The 18,953-nt window shown below is 36.2% G+C and overlaps 1 protein-coding gene across 9 annotated transcripts in view; it reads right to left on the reverse strand.

Annotated features, from left to right (window-relative positions):
- ARID4B (AT-rich interaction domain 4B) overlaps nucleotides 1-18,953 on the reverse strand; it is a 164,773-nt gene that overhangs the window by 37,779 nt on the left and 108,041 nt on the right. For 6 of the 9 annotated variants that reach the window (XR_010134397.1, XM_055372630.2, XM_063707935.1 and 3 more), the window contains exon 17: nucleotides 13,458-13,712. The exons of 2 other annotated variants lie outside the window; for them this stretch is intronic. Coding sequence is in view for 6 of the 7 variants with exons in the window: in XM_055372630.2 (XP_055228605.1) it covers nucleotides 13,458-13,712 (255 nt within the window). In the remaining variant the exon portion in view is untranslated. The remainder of the gene's footprint in view (nucleotides 1-13,457; nucleotides 13,713-18,953) is intronic. One more of the 9 variants, XM_055372633.2, reaches the window with a different exon arrangement.

The following is an 18,953-nucleotide window of genomic DNA, read 5'->3' on the forward strand; positions in this document are numbered from 1 at the left end:
ACAACAAAAAGCTACAGTTAATCCTACTTCTTCTTTATAAATTTAGACTTTTAAAAATACAGTACATTTAGTATATATTAAAAAGAGACAACACCAAATTTACCTTAGACATAATAGATAAGAAAATAGTCAATGCAGATAGAAAATGGGAAATTTTAGCTCAAGTTCACATATCTTGAATTTCATAAAAAATTAAAATAGGCCAGGCCCGGTGGCTTATGCCTGTAATCCTAGCACTTTGGGAGGCCGAGGAGGGCGGATCACAAGATCAGGTGTTCAACACCAGCCTGGCCAACATAGTGAAACCCCATCTCTAATAAAAATACAAAAAAAATTAGCCGGCTGTGGCGGCGGGCACCTGTAGTCCCAGATACTTGGGAGGCTGGGGTAGGAGAATCACTTGAACCCGGGAGGCAGAGGTGGCAGTGAGCCAAGATCGCACCACTGCGCTCCAGCCTGGGTGACACAGCGAGACTCTGTCTCCAAAAAAATTAAATAAATAAAAATAAAGTAAAACAAAATAACTGGAAAGGAAGTGGCAAGGAGTGAAACTGCAGCTAAGAAATAGAAGGCCATAGGCCGGGCGCGGTGGCTCACGCCTGTAATCCCAGCACTTTGGGAGGCCAAGGCAGGCGGATCACCTGGAGGTCAGGAGTTCGAGACCAGCCTCAACATGGAGAAACCCCGTCTCTACTAAAAACAGAAAATTAGCCAGGCATGGAGGTGCATGCCTGTAATCCCAGCTACTCGGGAGGCTGAGGCAGGAGAATTGCTTGAACCTGGGAGGCAGAGGTTGCGGTGAGCCAAGATCATGCCATTGCACTCCAGCCTGGGCAACAAGAGCTAAACTCTGTCTCAAAAAAAAAAAAAAAAGAAAAGAAATAGAAGGCCATAAAATATTTCTCAATTTCTCCTTGGGGTACCACGTCAAGTAAGATATCTATTCATCCCCGAAAGTACATTCTTAAGGAATACGAGAATCTTCTTTTTTTTTTTTCTTCTTCATACAGTCTCTGTTGCTCAGACTGGAGTGCAGTAGCGCCATCCTGGCTCACTGCAGCCTTGACCTCCCAGTATCAATTGTCCCACCTCAGACTCCTGAACAGTTGGGACTCCAGGCATTCACCACCACACCTGGATAATTTTTTTATATTTTGTAGAGAGAGGGTGTCACTATGTTTCTTAGGCTGGTCTCAAACTCCTGGGCTCTAGTGATTCACCCACCTTGGCCTCCCGAAGTGCTGGGATTATAGGTGTGAGCCACTGCGTATGGCGGAATACAATAATCTTAGTAAGTAAGTTAAATACAAACCTTTTGGTTTTAAAATGCTTCCAGACCAGCCTGGCTAACATGGCGAAACCCCATCTCTACTAAAAATACAAAAATCAGCTGGGCACGGTGGCGCATGCCTATAATCCCAGCTACTCAGGAAGCTGAGGCAGGAGAATCACTTGATCCCAGAAGGCAGAGGTTGCAGTGAGCCAAGACTGCACTACTGCACTCCAGCCTGGGCAACAGAGCAAGACTCTGTCTCAAAAAAATATGTAAAATAAAATAAAATAAAATAAATTGTCTTGCAATTTTAGATTCAAGCAATACAGTTTTCTGAAAATGTGAAAATTCAGATAGACTGGGTTGTATTTTATATATATGTGTATATAATATATACATATATATACACAATATATACATATATATATACAATCCAGGATAGTTTATCTATCCTGGCTTTAACTGGTCTTAACCTTTAGGAATTATGATTACAAATCATAATTGGCCTTTTCATAATAACAGGAAATAAATTAATTTTGCAGGGCACAAGGGAAACAGCATTACTAAATGCTTCCATTTAAAAAGAAATACTGAAATAAACAAAAAGTATTGAAACAAATATTAAAAACAAATATTGAGTTAGAAAATTAAGACAGTGATTAGCCTATACTTTTTCAATTCAGTTATCAATACAGTCAATGTAATTAATTCTACAGATGGAATCTAAACAAGTATCTTATTGAATATTTATCTAAAGTACTAAGGAAAATATTTCCAAGGTATATATATGACTTGTCTGATAATATTTCTATTGAGATCACTTAACATTCAACTAACAAAACATAAAAGAACATATGCATGATAAACTCATTTAACTTCTGAAGATCTAGCATGTTCCCTGACCTACATAAAATGAAGTACAATGAAAAAAAATTTTTTTTTTTTTGAGACGGAGTCTTGCTCTGTTGCCCTGGCTGGAGTGCAATGGTGCGATCTCAGCTCACTGCAACCTCCTCCGCCTCTCAGGTTCAAGTGATTCTCCTGCCTCAGCCTCCTGAGTAGCTGGGATTACAGTTGTGTGCCACCATGTCCAGCTAATTTTTGTATTTTTAGTAGAGACTGGGTTTTGCCATGTTGGCCAGACTTGTCTTGAACTCCTGACCTTAGGTGATTTGCCTGCCTCAGCCTCCTAAAGTGCTGGGATTACAGGCATGAGCCACCGCACCTGGCCGTAGAATGAAAAATTATATGAGACTCCAAGACCATAAGTACACATGTGGACGTATTCATTTGACAAACACCTCTTAGGTATCTATTATGTAATAACAGAGTCTGCTAGGCACTGGTTACTCAGCAATGAATCAACAAACACAGCCCTTGCCTGCGAGGAGCTTACAATTCAACAAAAGAAGACAATACTAAACAGTAATGACAAATTGTGAATACAAACGTGAAACTTTCTGAAAGAAGCCACCACACAAATATTTGATTTTTCAAATGTTTAAAAATATTCATACAAGGCTAAAAGATACCATTCAGAGACCATAGCATACTTGCTCTCACCACAGAAAAATTGGATTTCTAAAAAGAAACCTTTATGGCTTTTGTACAGATGCACTGGCAAATTATGTAAGAAATCATTTTGTAATAATAAAAACGGAAAAGAACATTAGTCGACCAGATATACTACCAAAATGGTTAATATGCCCACATCAATTCAGCTTTTGGTTCTTCTTAAACCCAATTTTAAAAGAAATATTATCAGCATATAGTTAATATATACCTAAAAAGCACAGTCTTAAGAGATTTAAAAATAAACAGCATGCAGAATAAAGGTATCTTAAAAATAACTTCGTAAGTAAAATCAAATTAATATAAACTTAAAACCTCACTCTTTGAAATATGTATACATAAGATAAAAATCTAATAACCAATCATTAAGTAAATGTTAAAATCATCTATATTTTGTTTTTTATAATGAATAGATTCATTTAATAATTGTTGCACAATATGTATTTTATATCTTGCCTCTCTATAACCAAAACAGTTAATGTATGTCATATAATTAACTTACTTAGTTTTTAAGAACCTCACATCTAAAGTGGAAATTTGTACTGTCTTAGTAAGGAAAGGGATTTCCCCACCTGAATTAAATAAAAGTATGACAAAATAATAGAAAAAAACACCAAGTCAAGATAAAAAGCAGTGTTAATCATTATTAATTATAAACTTCATAAGCAATTTTATCAATATTTACCTACTTTATGAATTTTATATAATCTCAATTTATATGTATTTTAATCTATCTAAAACAAGATATATGAAAATAACAACTGATCACAATTAATACTTTTAATCATGTATCTACAATAAAATGAAACAAAAAAGTAGTATATTATTCAAAAATAAAATTCCTGCCGGGTGCAGTGGCTCACGTCTGTAAGACTAACATTTTGGGAGGCCAAGGCAGGCGGATCATGAGGTCAGGATTTCAAGACCAGCCTGGCCAGCATGGTGAAACCTCATCTCTCCTAAAAATACAAAAATTAGCCGGGCATGGTGGCACACGCCTGTAGTCCCAGCTACTCGGGAGGCTGAGGCAGGAGAATTGCTTGAACCCAGAAGGCGGAGGTTGCAGTGAGCCAAGATCGTGCCACTGCACTCTAGCCTGGGTGACGGAGCGAAACTCCACTTCAAAATAAAATAAAATAAAATAAAATAAAATTCCTAAGTATGATATAAACATTTCATATTTCTACTTCATATAACACTTAAATCTACATCAGAGAGACAGCGATGGTATTCCTCACACTTAAGAATATAACAGCAGAATGACAGAACCACAAATACTATAGCATAGTCATATTTAAGAGTTGACATAAACAGCTCAACGGAATGGTATAGTAATTATATCAATAGGTTTTCCTAAGCAATATAATGCTATGAAATGAAACGGAAGTATAGGTCCTTAGGCAGAGGTAATATGTAATAATAAGAACACTAATACAGCATTTTACCAAAGCGTACAAAGACAACTGCAAATGGTTAACTGTGCCATTAATTGCATATTGTAATGCAGATGCTAAGTTTTTTAAATTCCCCAAAAGTGTACTTTGTTAATATCTGATAAATGTATGGAATTAGTTATTTGTGCATACTTAGACAAAAATACCAATGTACCTGCCAATCTACGAAACTACTGAATGAAACAGGTCCAAGTTTAGTAAACACGCTAAGATGAATACACAAAGAAAAATTAAAGCCCATTTGAGTACAACACATAACTGAATTATCATCTTTTTTTCATGAAGGAAATGTTTATGTTCATTTGTACTCAAAAACTATGGTTAACTCAAAAGCCACTCTCTTTTAATACAAACTTACAGATAATGGAAACCACTGTCAAATGGTCATTTCATAGGCCTCTGACTTCTGTACTATAGAAACAAGGCAGACAACTTCCCAGGGTACCTTGCTTTCTATCATTACCAGGACAATTATTTCAAAGAAAATGAGTAGAACAACTTTGTACTCTATTTCAATATTCCTAAATCCAATGGCATACACAACTCAAGTATAGCAGGGATCAGATTACATGGAAATAAGAAAGAAAAAAAACGAAGGACACAAAACATTTTAGAGCAGGAAAGAACAAAGAAATTAAGCTGAAAAGTGACTTAAAAATTTTTTAAGGACAAAAGGAGACTAAGAATAGCTAAAAAGTCACAGAAAATTAATATTTCCAATCAAATTCATTCCAGTCTCTCAGTCTCGACTCCATTTTGTTTGCTAAGAGATGAGCTCTTTATGTAACCCAAAGAGGTCACATGTATCATATAAAAATATGAACTCAGATTAGATCAACAACGTAAACATTACAGCTAAAACTATAAAGTTCTTAGAAGAAAACATAAAGGAAAATTTTCAGAACACTGGATTTGGCAATGTTTCTTTGGAAATAACATCAAAAGCAGAGGCAACAAAAGAAACATTTGCAAATCATGTATCTGATAAGGGAATAACATCTAGAATATATGAAGAACTATAATTCAACAACAACAAAACAACTGACCAATTCAAAAATGGCAAAAACTTGAAGGGACGTTCCTCTAAAGAAGATATACAAATGGCTAATAAGTACATGAAAAAATGTTCAACTCTACATTTCAAGTACATGAAAAAATGTTGCATTAGGAAAATGCAAATCAAAAGCACAATGAGATAAACAGAGAATAACAAGTGTTGGCAAGGCTGCAGAGAACCTGGAACCCTAACACATTGCTGGTGAGAATGTAAAACGGTGTCATCTCTGTGGAAAAGTTTGACAGTTCCTCAGAAAGTGAAACACAGAGTTATATATAAATGAGGTGAGAAGCAGCTCCAGTGAGAGGGTCAAGCCATATCTGTCCCAATCCCCTATTATAGGTATCGCTTTAAAAAACCAGTGGCTTTTATTTGGATTTTACCTTCTGCTCTACTTCCATTTTGTTGTCAGGAGGTCCAATTTAGTTCAACATTCATTTAGTACTTATCATATGCCAAATGAATACTTTTCTAGATGTGGTAAGGGATATTAGGAGAATAGATATGAAACAGAAATTTTTTTCATATTTTAAAATTAAGTTCACTTTTGTAATAATACATAACGTAGTCCTGATGTAGAAAGCTTGAACGATGAAGAAAAAAAGAAAAGGAGGGGGAGGAGAGTTGAAGGGAAAGAATTTACCCAGAGTCCTAGGTGAAAGTTATATTCCAGATCAAATTCCTTTGGCTCGGAAAAATAATTTAGAAAAATTCAATATCAGAATTGTGACTCAAGTTAGGATTGGAAAAACAGGAACAGAAACCAAAAAAATGTTAAATGGGTATCAGAAAGAAATACGGGGAAAATTAGAAGGGAGAAAACACATAAAGATGAGGAAGACAGAAAAGATAATTGAGGAGTGGTTTCTTAATTTTGAGAAAGGAAGAAAAGGAAAATAAACAAGAAAAATGGTTGTAGCTGGAGCAGCTGGAGCCCAAGCAAAGCATATCACGGAAGGAGTGATCAACTGACTGTAAAGCCACTGATAAGGCACGTAAGAGTGCAAGAAAAGCAGGAGGAATTTATCTACAAAGGGTCACTAGTGTTCCTGGTAAGCACAGTTGTCGAGACACAGTGAACAAAAGGCTGATGAGAGGGGATTTACACAGAAAAAGGAGAGAAACTGAATAACAAATGCAGGTAACTTTCAAACAGTTCTGCTGAATGAAAATGGAGCGAACAAATGTCACAGTAGGAGAAGTCAGGCTCCAGAAAAGATTTTCCTTGAGATGTGACAAATAACCACAGATCTGTAAGTAGTGGGAATGACTCAGAACAGAGCAAGAAAATGGGCCATGTCTTTGATCAGTCAAGAAGGGATGGTTATGAAGACTGGCTTCAGACAGTAGCATGACTATATCTATGGCTAAAGATGAAAACACAGAGAATGTGGCAGCAAACGCAGTTAGGTGGGCAGACCTTATGAAGTGTGTAGAAATGTTTTTCTTGTTTCTATCTCTCAGGTACAAAGCAAGGTCACCAGCTGAAAATGAGGATAGGGAAGAGATGTTGGGGATGTGAAGACATAAGCAGCAGTATGAAATAGTCTTCTAAGAAAGTAGGAGAGTGAATGGAAGAAGGACATAGAGAATTAAGGACCCACTTGAGGTTCACAGTTATGAATTTAAAATAAGAACAGTCATTGTGGTTGCTTGCTTTACTCCAACCACGATCGGCTGCACAGGTGCAGGCAAGGAGCTGGAGGGTTAGATTTAATCAAGGTTCTTGTGGTGTTGTCAGATGAGTACTATAAAGCAAAAGGAGAGAAAAAGAACAGCTCGAGTCAAAAGAAGTGATTATAATAATAAATGCCAGGGAATGTAAGCAATATCAAGGGAAGACTGAGTGCATTAACTGGGGTGAAGAAGTAAGGGGTGGTAGGATCAATACCTTAATAAAGAATTTATTATTATTATGAATTCCTTAATAAGGACCACTTCTTGGCATCTTTGGTGACAAGCACAGTATTTGGCACATAGTGGGTATTCAACTTATGTTTGGAAAATAAAGGAATAAAGTGTGATAAAAAGCAACTGAATGATGGCAAAAAATAGGATTGAGCCTACTCATTTGTGAAAGCCTTTTACCAGGTTTTTTCATCCCCTAACTCATTCCCTCCTAAGAGGATTTAATTTGTTTGGCGAAAATATTTTTTAAATGTAACACATTTTTAATTTCAAATAATATATTTAGCATAATTTAGCTTATTTTCAGTTCTCTGTAACTGTTAACATGAACTAGAACTGTTGTGGCTTATTTAAGAGTTTTACAACTGAAGTTTTACAGTGTCTCTTTTACTTTTGGGTTCCCATTAATGCAGCTGGTGATCTTCAACATACAAAAAATTATTCTCTAACTAAATTTGCAACTCTTTGATTACAGAAAGCCAAGTTGGAAATGAGCGAGAAAATTCAATCAGTATTGATACACTATTACAAAATATTGATGTATTTTAAATTCCATGCCAATTAGTCTAGATAGTTTCACTCAGTTGTTACCAAACAAAGAAATCCAACACACTCAACTAGTTTACGGCATGTTAATTTCAATGTGTACCCTTACTTTCAAAAATCAATCCCATATTTACGACACGACTTAGAAACTTGAGAGTGAAAGGGATCAATTAGATAATTATGCTAAGATTCTCTATAAAATATTAACATCACTAAGAAAAGTTAAATATAACAGAGAGCCTACTATTAAAAACCACTTAAGCAGAACTAAATTTTTTTTAAATGTAGGGAGACATTTTAAAAGACTAAAAGAGAACACACTATCATATTAGTAATTTTATTTATTTATTTATTTTCTATTTTTTTTGAGATGGAGTTTCACTCTTGTTGCCCAGGCTGGAGTGCAATGGCACAATCTCGGCTCACCACAACCTCCGTCTCCCAGGTTCGAGCGATTCTCCTGCCTCACCCTCCCTAGTAGCTGGGATTATAGGCATGTGCCTCCATGCCTGGCTAATTTTGTGTTTTTTTAGTAGAGATGGGGTTTCTTCATGTTGGTCAGGCTGGTCTCGAACTGGTCTCGAACTCCCAACCTCAGGTGATCCGCCCACCTCGGCCTCCCAAAGTGCTGGGATTACAGGCGTGAGCCACCGTGCCCGGCCAGCAATAATTTTATCTTTCTACTTTTATGTATTTTTCTCATTTTTCTAAATTGTTATTTTTAGAAGAGTTTAAAAAATAATTTATGAGCATACTCCAAACATGCCTAGTGCTTGGTGACATAGTAAGTAATATAGTGCTAGACAATAGTTTTAGATACTGTCACTGCATCAGAAAAATTCTGTAAAAGTATTATACTATCTGTGGTTAAAGAGTTCAAGCCCTTTCCAGTAAATGTGGTGTGAACATGTTAAAACATGACTTTTTTTCATCACAACAGTAGAAAACAAACTTGCCCAAATGTTAACCTTTGTATAACAAAAATCAACATTTTCAGCTGTGAAATAGGGACATACACGAAAATTATATTAAAGATTTATACAGGTCGGGCGCAGTGGCTCACGCCTATAATCCCACCACTTACGGAGGCAGAGGTGGGCGGATCACCTGAGGTCAGGCGTTTGAGACCAGTCTGGTCAACACGGTGAAACCCCATCTCTACTAAAAATACAAAAATTTGCTGGGCATGGTGGCATGTGCCTACAATCCCAGCTACTTGGGAGGCTGAGACAGGGGAATCTTTTGAACATGGGAGGCGGAGGTGGCAGTGAGATGATATCACGGCGCTGCACTCCAGCCTAGACAACAAGAGCAAAACCTCATCTCAAAAACAAACAAACAAACAGCATTTTAGTTAGAAAAAAAAGAAAAATGTAAAAATTAACAAGAAAATGGATTTTTTTGTTTTTTTGTTTGTTTGTTTGTTTTTTGAGATGGAGTCTTGCTCTGTCACCCAGGCTGGAGTGCAATGGCGTGATCTTGGTTCACTGCAACCTCTGTACCCCTGGATCAAGTCATTCTCATGCCTCAGCCTCCCAAGTAGATCGGATTACAGGCACCTGCCACCATGTCTGGCTAATTTTTGTATTTTTAGTAGAGACGAGGTTTCGCCATGTTGGCCAGGCTGGTTTCGAACTCCTGACCTCAGGTGATCTGTCCGCCTCGGCCTCCCAAAGTGCTGGGATTACGGGCATGAGCTACCCGTGCCTGGCCTAAAAACAGTATTTTTAAACAAAAAGACAGACACTCTTACATTATTTGAGAAAATCTCTTTACCGGAAAAACATGTTTCATGGCCAGGAGCATTGGTTCATGTCTATAATCCCAGCACTTTTGGAAGCCAAGGCAGGAGGACTGCTTGAGCCCAGGAGTTTGAAACCAGCTTGGGCAACATAGTGAGACCCCATCTCTACAAAAGATAAAAAATTAGCCAGGTGTGGTGATGCACACCTAGAGTCCCACCTATTCCAAAGGCTGAGGTGGGAGGATCACTCGAGCCCAAGAAGTCGAGGCTGGAGAGCCATGATTGCACCACTGCACTCCAGCCTGGATGACAGAACAAGGTCCTGTCTGTCTCTCTCTCTCTCTTTTTTTTTTTATCTGAAATACATGTTTCAGATTAAAAAAACCATGGAAATAGGTGCACACAAATCTCCCAAACTGCTTGTCATGAATGACTACCACTGAAGATAAAACTATTTGCATGAACCTCCACGCATAAATCTTCATTTCCAATTTCACATCTGTTAAGTATAAATTTAGAGATCAACCTGAAGACCCTAAAAATAAAAGAAAAATTGTCATAGAGCTGATGAGGATTTGTTGCAGTCCTTATTAAATTAGCTTCAGAACTGGAGGAGCCGCAAAAATAAAAATTATTGCTTATTTATCAATAAGACAGACTGATTATTGCAGAGAGAAATAAAATAGTTATGTTAACTCTAAGAAGATTAACTGCTTAATCTACTGAAGTACATTTGTTTTCTCCATGATGTTGGAGTGTATAGAGATCCATCCTACAGGTCTTCATCAAGATGTTAAGTTTTCTTCTTTTGAAAGTTCATAGCATACAAGCACTTGAGTTCTCAGAAATAGATGGCAACCTTCACAGTAACACAAGCATGTCTTGTTGAACTAGGTCGCATTTTCCTTCCTATATTATTAAAAACTTGAATGCCTCAATTTAAATTCTTTCCTTTTCCTTCCCGCTATTTAAAAACTAAATTACTAGAGATTCTTTCTACCGTCTAAAATCAAAATACTCCTGGAATTCTCTTTCTTTTAGTCAATCTTTTCTTAACAAAACAAAGCTATATCTTAATTGTAAAACAGTTTCATGAATGACTCAGTTCTTATATCTACTAAGCCTTTTTTGTTTAAAGAGCCAATTAATAGAAAATAAGCCTTGGCCAGGCACGGTGGCTCATGCCTGTAGTCCCAGCACTTTGGGAGGCTGAGGCAGGTGGATCACCTGAGGTCGGGAGTTTGAGACCAGCCTAACAAACATGGAGAAACCCCATCTCTACTAAAAATACAAAAATTAGCTGGGCGTGGTGGTGCGTGCCTGTAATCTCAGCTACTCAGGAGACTGAGGCAGGAGAATCACTTGAACCCGGGAGGCGGAGGCTGCGGTGAGCCAAGATCCAGCCACTGCACTCCAGGCTGGGCATTAAGAGTGAAACTCCGTGGAAGGAAGGAGGGAAGGAGGGAAGGAAGAAAGGAGGAAAGGAAGGAAATGAGCCCTGATTATATACAGTGAAAGTTGGAGAACACCTAAATTCTATCCCTTTTTCATAGAATTTCAAATACTTCATAAAGGCCAAGAGGAAAAACTGCCTCTACATGTAAACTAGCAAAATAATCAGAAAAACTAAAAAGAGAGGCAAAAGGTGTTGTGACTCTATCTCATGGGCATTATGCAGTAATTATTCGTTTTTGCTAATCCAAGTATTTCTTAATTTAAGAGATGAGGTCTCATTCTGGCACTCAGGCTGGAGTACAGTGGCATGATCATAGTTCACTGCAGCCTCGAATTCCTGGGTTCAAGTGATCCTCCCACCTCAGTAGCTGGGACTACAGGCATGCAACACCACACCCAGCTTTTTTCTTCCTAATTTTAAACTAACATATTCTACATTTACATTTATATCCTAGGCAGAAGTAGAACTCCCTCTACATTTATATTCAGTAAGATAATTTAGTAAGATCAAAATGACTAGAAGTGAAAAATTGGGCAAAATATTCTTTTGGTAGCTATATCTGAGATCTCAAGTACCTTCTTTGGAATATATTCATTAATAGCCAGGCCTTCAGGTGAGGAAAATCACATACCAGAAAGGCAGCATAAGAACCAACAGCTGACACCTGTAATCCCAGCACTTTGGGAGGCCAAGGCGGATCACCTGAGGTCAGGAGTTCAAGACAAACATGGCAAAACCCCATCTCTACTAAAAATACGAAAATTAGCCAGGCACAATGGTGGGCGCCTATAATCCTAGCTACTCAGGAGGCTGCAGCACAAGAACCGCTTAAGCCTGGGAGGTGGAAGTTGCAGTGAGTAGAGATCGTGCCACTACACTCCAGCCTGGGCAACAGAGCTAGACTCTGTCTCCAAAAAAAGACAAAAACAAAAACAAAAACAAAAAACAAAAAAAGAACCAACAGGTGAAAGGATAAATTGTGCAGTGTGTTAAAGTGGTATCTGGAAAAGCTTATGTTTCTGGATAACTATCACATCTAAGCTCTGACGATAGGTATTCTTAAAATCTAAAACTGTATCCTGATTAGACATAATAAAGAATGAGCCCAAAACAAAACTTCTGAACATTTCCTCATGACTTAAGTTGCTATTTGCTATTTGCTATTTTCTTCCAAGCATCAGAATGGATTGGACTGGTACTTTTCTCAAAATAAGAAAGGTAATCAGATTAGATCATGAGCTTCCTATTATACAACAGGACAACAAAAAATTTAAGAAACAGAATTTTGTATAGTATAATTTATTTAAAACACATGCATGTAAGAATACTATATATTTTCTATGAGTACATTTATATGTATGTGAAAGTAGAATGAAAAGTTAGTAAGGACAGCCTCAAAACTCTCAGAAGTGATTTTCTTTAGAGAAAGGGCATTGTGGGAAGTGATTAAAGAGAATCAAAATTTCATTTCCAACACTCAAACACAGAATTTGAGATGATGCCTTCCTATTAACTTCCCAAACCACAGATATAATTTAAGTATAAAGCATGAGAACTGTATTCCTCCTTGAAGACACTAGGTACACCATGAAACCACAACTTAAACTTCTATGGTTAATCTTTCCAGGTATCTAACTGTCTTATAGGCTACATTTCAAATATAGTATCAAATATTCTAAAATAAATGATTCTTAAAAGATAACTGAATGAATAGATCCCAAAACTGGCTTGCCAATTTTGGATAAAACCAAAATACAAAATTTCTTTGGAAAGCCAAAGAAAATTTATCTAAGAAAAATGCTTAAGTCATTGAACACGACTTAAAACCAAATTTCACTCTTGCCTTTCAGTTCCCTAGGTTAGGAGCAGTCAAAAAGTGCATTCTATTTTAGTGAAGCAGGTCTGCTTACATGTTCAACCAGATTTTTTCAAAGATACTAATAAATTTCTGAGACTTCTGAATAAGGCTGTAATGCAATAGCTGTTAATAAGGAGATAAGGCTTTCTTAAAATAGCTAATGTTTCCTAGGATTTTAAATCCCTGACTACAGAAGGAAAGAAATGACTTCAGAATACAAAAAAGAGGTTACTGTGGCAATGTAGTTTAAAATGCAAGACAGCAAGCAGCCTGATAATTGGTTTGTAGATGTCCAGAAGTTCTGGTCATTTCAACAATGTTTTGTCTACTGATCTACATGTAGTACATAAAAATCAAGTGTGTAGACCTCGGTTTTCTAGACATTAGGGATATCTTCTAAGTACTGAAAACATTAATTGTTAAGTCACTAAGTGAGGTATTTACATGCTAAAAACTATGTATTTTTTATAAGGTACTATGACCTCAATTAGAATACTAATAAATCTGTAATCCATTACTTAAGTTTTTAAATAGAAAAGTATTTTATAATTGTTTTTAGGTAATAATCACTAGCTAAAACTCAAGTTACCTCACATTCCATCCGCAGTAATGCACCAAGTAAAGGACCTCTCCACCTTCGACATCAGAATCTTTAATACTAGCTTCATACATTTTTTGATTTTTCCCTCGTCCATACCGCACTTGGACTTTCATGCCTGGTGGATAGCATTCAAACTCCTCTTCCTCATTGTTGTCATCATCATCTTCATCCTCTTCTTCTTCTTCCTCCTCCTCCTCTTCTGCTTCTTCATCATCTTCATCTTCTTCTTTATTCGTTTCATCTCTTGAAAGGTTTAAAAAATTGCAGAGTTAATAAAAGACACTTCATAAGTTTTTCAGTTCCAAACCACATATATTGATAAAAGTTGTGGCTGTGATTGTTCCAGGAAAAGCAGGTTCCACGTGTATGAAATTCTCAGTTTCATTTTACTATTAAAAACTAAAACTGTAAGACAACCAAGGTTACAGAAAGACACATTTAGAGAAAATGAAGATTCAAAAATAAGTGCAGTAAAAGAAAATTTCCAAAAGTCAGAAGAACAGAATTTGTGCCGAACAGCAAGAAGCAAGTATGGTCAACTCTAATAATTTTTTCATGTTTTATTAATAAAAGTGTTTTACATCTCAATTGACAAAAAAATTCATTATACTTCATTGCCATTTTACAACTAAAAATTATTTTTCATTCAAATATTTCCAGCCTCAAGATGTTTGTTTCATTTTTTTAAAGACAGAGTCTTGCTCTGTCACTCAAGCTGGAGGCCTCAGGAAGTTTGAAACAATAATTTTTACTAGAAGATGGCAGTCTTAATAACTTTAAAACATTCTCCAACCGAATTTTCAAATGTTATAATAACTGAAATACTATTTTAATTTAAACAGAAATATTCTAATAATGTACTACCAATATCTTATCAGGTTTGTTCTTTCCTTTAAACTTCAACACAATTTCTACTCTCATTACCACAGATTTATTAACATCTTCTACAAATCTTCTCAACTTTGATGTTCCAAAGAAATAGACAGATGAGAGGCCAATTACAAGTATATGAAACTAAAAGTCAAACTATTCTAGAAAGAGTATTACATCCTTTTTTTTTTTTTGATAAGATTTTCACTCCTGTCGCCCAGGCTGGAGTGCAATGGCGCAATCTCGGCTCACTGCAACCTCCGCCTCCCAGGTTCAAGCGATTCTCCTGCCTCAGCCTCCCAAGTAGCTGGGATTACAGGCACCCACCACCACACCCAGCTAATTTTTTTGTATTTTTAGTAATGACAGGGTTTCACCATGTTGGTCAGGCTGGTCTCAAACTCCTGACCTCAGGTGATCCACCCACCTTGGCCTCCCAAAGTGCTGGGATTACAGCCGTGAGCCACCACACCTGGCCTTACATCCATTTTTATCTTCTTAGTACCATGTACTTTCTAAAACTGAGCATTCATATCCTTTTTATATTGACCACCAATCTGTATTCAACAAGCTGGAGAAAATCTTCAATCATAAATCTTTCCAAACACTAGATTTATTTTTTTAAAAATTTCAATATGAAATCCAAGGCTACATTTAGTCTGGTTTTATTTGCTGTCCTGTATGTCTGTACTTAAAGACTCCATCACTTTAGGGCTCACAAATGACTAAACATCATAAGGCAGAACAACCAGATAGTTTAGTATTTAAGCTTTAAAAATTAATAATATGTAAAATACATATGATATATTAAAATATATGCTATATTATATATTAAGAGTAATGATTATATATATACATATATTACCCCATGCACACACATATATATGTGTGTGTGTGTGTATATATATATATATATATTTTTTCCCCCCCCCTTGGAGACATGGTCTCACTGTGTCATCCAGGTTGGAGTGAAGTGGCCTGATCACTGCTCACTGTGGTCTTGACTTCCTGTGCTCAAATGATCCTCCCACCTCAGCATCCCAAGTAGCTGGGACTACAGGCACACACCACCACACCCAGATAATTTTTTATTTTTTATTTTTGTAGAGACAGGGGTCTCACTATGTTGTTTAGGCTGGTCTTGAACTCCTGGGCTCAAGCAATCTTCATACCTTGGCCTTCCAAAGTGCTGGGATTATAGGTGTTAGCCACTGTGCCCGCCTGATGAATATAATATTTATATTAAAAAAAAAACTTCCTCCACTGAAAATTTCAGCTTTATATTCCTATATGCAACCTTTTTAGGGATAATATACTTTATCATTCCTAATTATGTAATTATACAGGCAACAAAATTAATATATAAATAGTGATATAAGCAGCACTATAATGCTTTTTTATTCTCCTTTTCCTTTTGTATAGTGGGGCAGGAGTGTCGGGAGGATGTTTAATGGACCGGTGGAAGTAAGTCCGTGTTCACGAAAGTATCAAATATATCAATTTTGTCTGAACTATAACACAAATTCCTCAAAAATTCTCAAGATGTATTCCTATTTTAAAGACTCAGTTACAGTCAAATATATAAGTATTTAAAAAACTAAAACCTTCATGAAACCAGCTATAATCTGAGATATACATATATATGTATACACACACACACACACACACATATATATATACACGTGTATATATATATATACTTTTTTTTTTGAGACAGAGTCTCGCTCTGTTGCCCAGGCTGGAGTACAGTGGCATGATCTCAGCTCACTGCAACCTCCATCTCCCAGGTTCAACCAATTCTCCTGCTTCAGCTTCCCAAGTAGCTGGGACTACATGCCACTACGCTCAGCTGATTTTTTGTATTTTTAGTAGAGATGGGGTTTCACCATGTTGGCCAGGCTGGTCTCGAACTCCTGACCTCAGGTGATCCGCCTGCCTGGGCCTCCCAAAGTGCAGGGATTACAGGCATGAGCCACCGCACCCAGCCTGAGATTAAAATATTAACAATGTTATTGAAAATACTTTAATATTTCTATTATGAAAAAGTAATTTTATTAAGGCTAAAATATCAAAAAAAATTAACAGAAATGGGATTATCAATGATAAATTATTATGAGGAATTTTATTTTATATAGTAAATTAAAACAATTTTTTTTGAAAGAATACTTGCCTAAGTCATAAGACTCTATCTTTGCATAGTGGGGAAAAGAAGCATATTTTATTGTGGCCACAATAAAAGAGATTTATCATGCACCTCAGAAGCATCATATAAAAATGAGATATAGAATCAAAATTCTAAATTTTTTGAAATGACGACAAACTCCAAGCTGTATCTTACATCATAGAATACACTGAGTTGATGAATACAAACAATTCTAAATGCCAACAGCAAGCACAATCATACTTTAAGTAGCCCAGGCAAATTTTCATTCAATCTACAACAAAAACCCAACACTCTTTTATTAATGAAATCAAGCAATCAAAAATTAAAAATATACATTTAATATCACCCTCAGACACAAACCAAATGAAATTCACTTTAATAATACACTGAAGTATAAAGAAAAAAACAACATAATTACTGGCAATCAACCAAAGACAACTATTCTACTCTCTAAGACTTCAGTGGCAAATTCAAGACTAATGTGCTAAACCAGATGGAACACAGAATGCCAAGAAAGAGAGCCTCTGAAAGTATAAAATGCAACCAACATACAGGTTAAAAAAAATTAAGTTGATGCATACACTACATACATGCACTCATATACATACATACACTCACATACATACATACATACATTACATACATACACACACATACGCATTTAAGCTAGTCATATTTTAGAGAAGAATATCTTGGGAAACGAAATGTATCAGCAAGGATTTTCATCTGAATTCACAAAGAAATATCAAATCTTCCCTACTTGATGTTACACTCTTTACAATGAAACAAAAATTTTAAAAAAGATAGTGTATTAAGTACGTACTATGGCCAAGGCACTGAACTAGACATTTTACATATATCAACTTCTTCAATCTCCCACATCTGGACAATGGAAGAAGGACACTGAACATTCTTGGTATTAGCCTATTACTTAGAGAAAGTTTATATGCCAGAAAAATACCTATATATTAATTATCACTGTAAAATTTTCCACAGCAATTATCTAATAAAACTCAAAAATCAATTACAGTAAGCCCCTCTTATCTGCAAGGGATACATTCCAAGATCCCCAGGGATGCCTGAAACCGTGGATAGTACCAAACCTTATATATACTGTGTTTTTTCCTATACATACATACCTCTGATAAAGTTTAATTTATTAATAAGGCACAGCATGAGATAAGCAATGACTAAGAACATAAAGCAATTATAATATGCTATAATAACAGTTATGTGAATATGGTCTTGTCTCACTCTCTCAAAATATTTTATTGCACTGTACTCACCTGTTTTCAGACCACAGTTGACCACAGGTAACTGAAACTGTGGAAAAGCAGGGAGTACTATATAAACAGTCCCAACTGCAATGCTTCTAAAAAATATCTACCAAACTAGGGCAGTCACATCAGGAAAATTTTAGTTTGAGGTACGCATATACTAATAAATATCTGTAGCACATAAAAATCCATATAATTATAGAGTTAAAGGGGTTATTAAAAACCTACAAAATACAGTTTATTCTATAAAATAAGCAGAAGCACCAACTTAAAAAATTAGCAAAGAAAAAAATACAGATTTATCACAGTGCCTTGCAAACAGCAGATGTTCCAGAAACATCTGCAGATTTAAAAATCAGATTTTTTGGTAAAAAGCTGAATCTTTATTAAGATTCTTATCAAAATTATCTCCTTTAGCAGTACTTTAAACATACACTTCTACACAAAGAAATATAACAAAGTATAATCAACAAACACTTTTACTACATTCTTCTAAACCCAGGATGTTTTTCTTCCATGTTTGTCCGTATGGTGCCATCAAAATTTCAGAACTCTGATCAATCAAAAGATTTTAGGCAAAAAGCTGAAATCTTTACTGTTTCTTAATACTTGAAATAGTCTCCAACAGCAGTAAGGCATACTTCAAATATATATTTTTATACACAAAAATACAACAAAGTATAATAAACACTTTTTACTATATTCATATAAGCCCCATTTTTTATTTTCCCCTTCCCTGTTCGTCTGCATACTGTGGCCAAATGTCAGTACGCTAAATGATTTTTTTTTTTTTTTTTTTGAGACAGTCTCACTCCATCCCCCAAGCTGGCCTACAGTAGTACGATCTCAGCTCACTGCAACCTCTGCCTCCCGGGTTCAAGAGATTCTCCTGCCTCACCCTCCTGAGTAGCTGGGATTACGGGCACATGTCACCACGCCTGACTTCTTTGTATTTTTAGAAGAGACAGGGTTTCGGTATGTTGGCCAGGCTGGTCTTGAAATCCCGACATCAAGTGATCTGCCCGCCCCGGTCTCCCAAAGTGCTGGGATTACAGGCGTGAACCACCGCACCTGGCCTGCTAAATGATTTTTTTTTTTAATTCGTTGTACTTATTTAAATGAGACACTAACAGATATGTTTATGTTTTTTAAGCCTCAGAAAAAAGATTCAAT

This window comes from Gorilla gorilla, chromosome 1 (genome assembly GCF_029281585.2).
Source record: "Gorilla gorilla gorilla isolate KB3781 chromosome 1, NHGRI_mGorGor1-v2.1_pri, whole genome shotgun sequence".
Taxonomy (NCBI): Eukaryota; Metazoa; Chordata; class Mammalia; order Primates; family Hominidae; genus Gorilla; species Gorilla gorilla.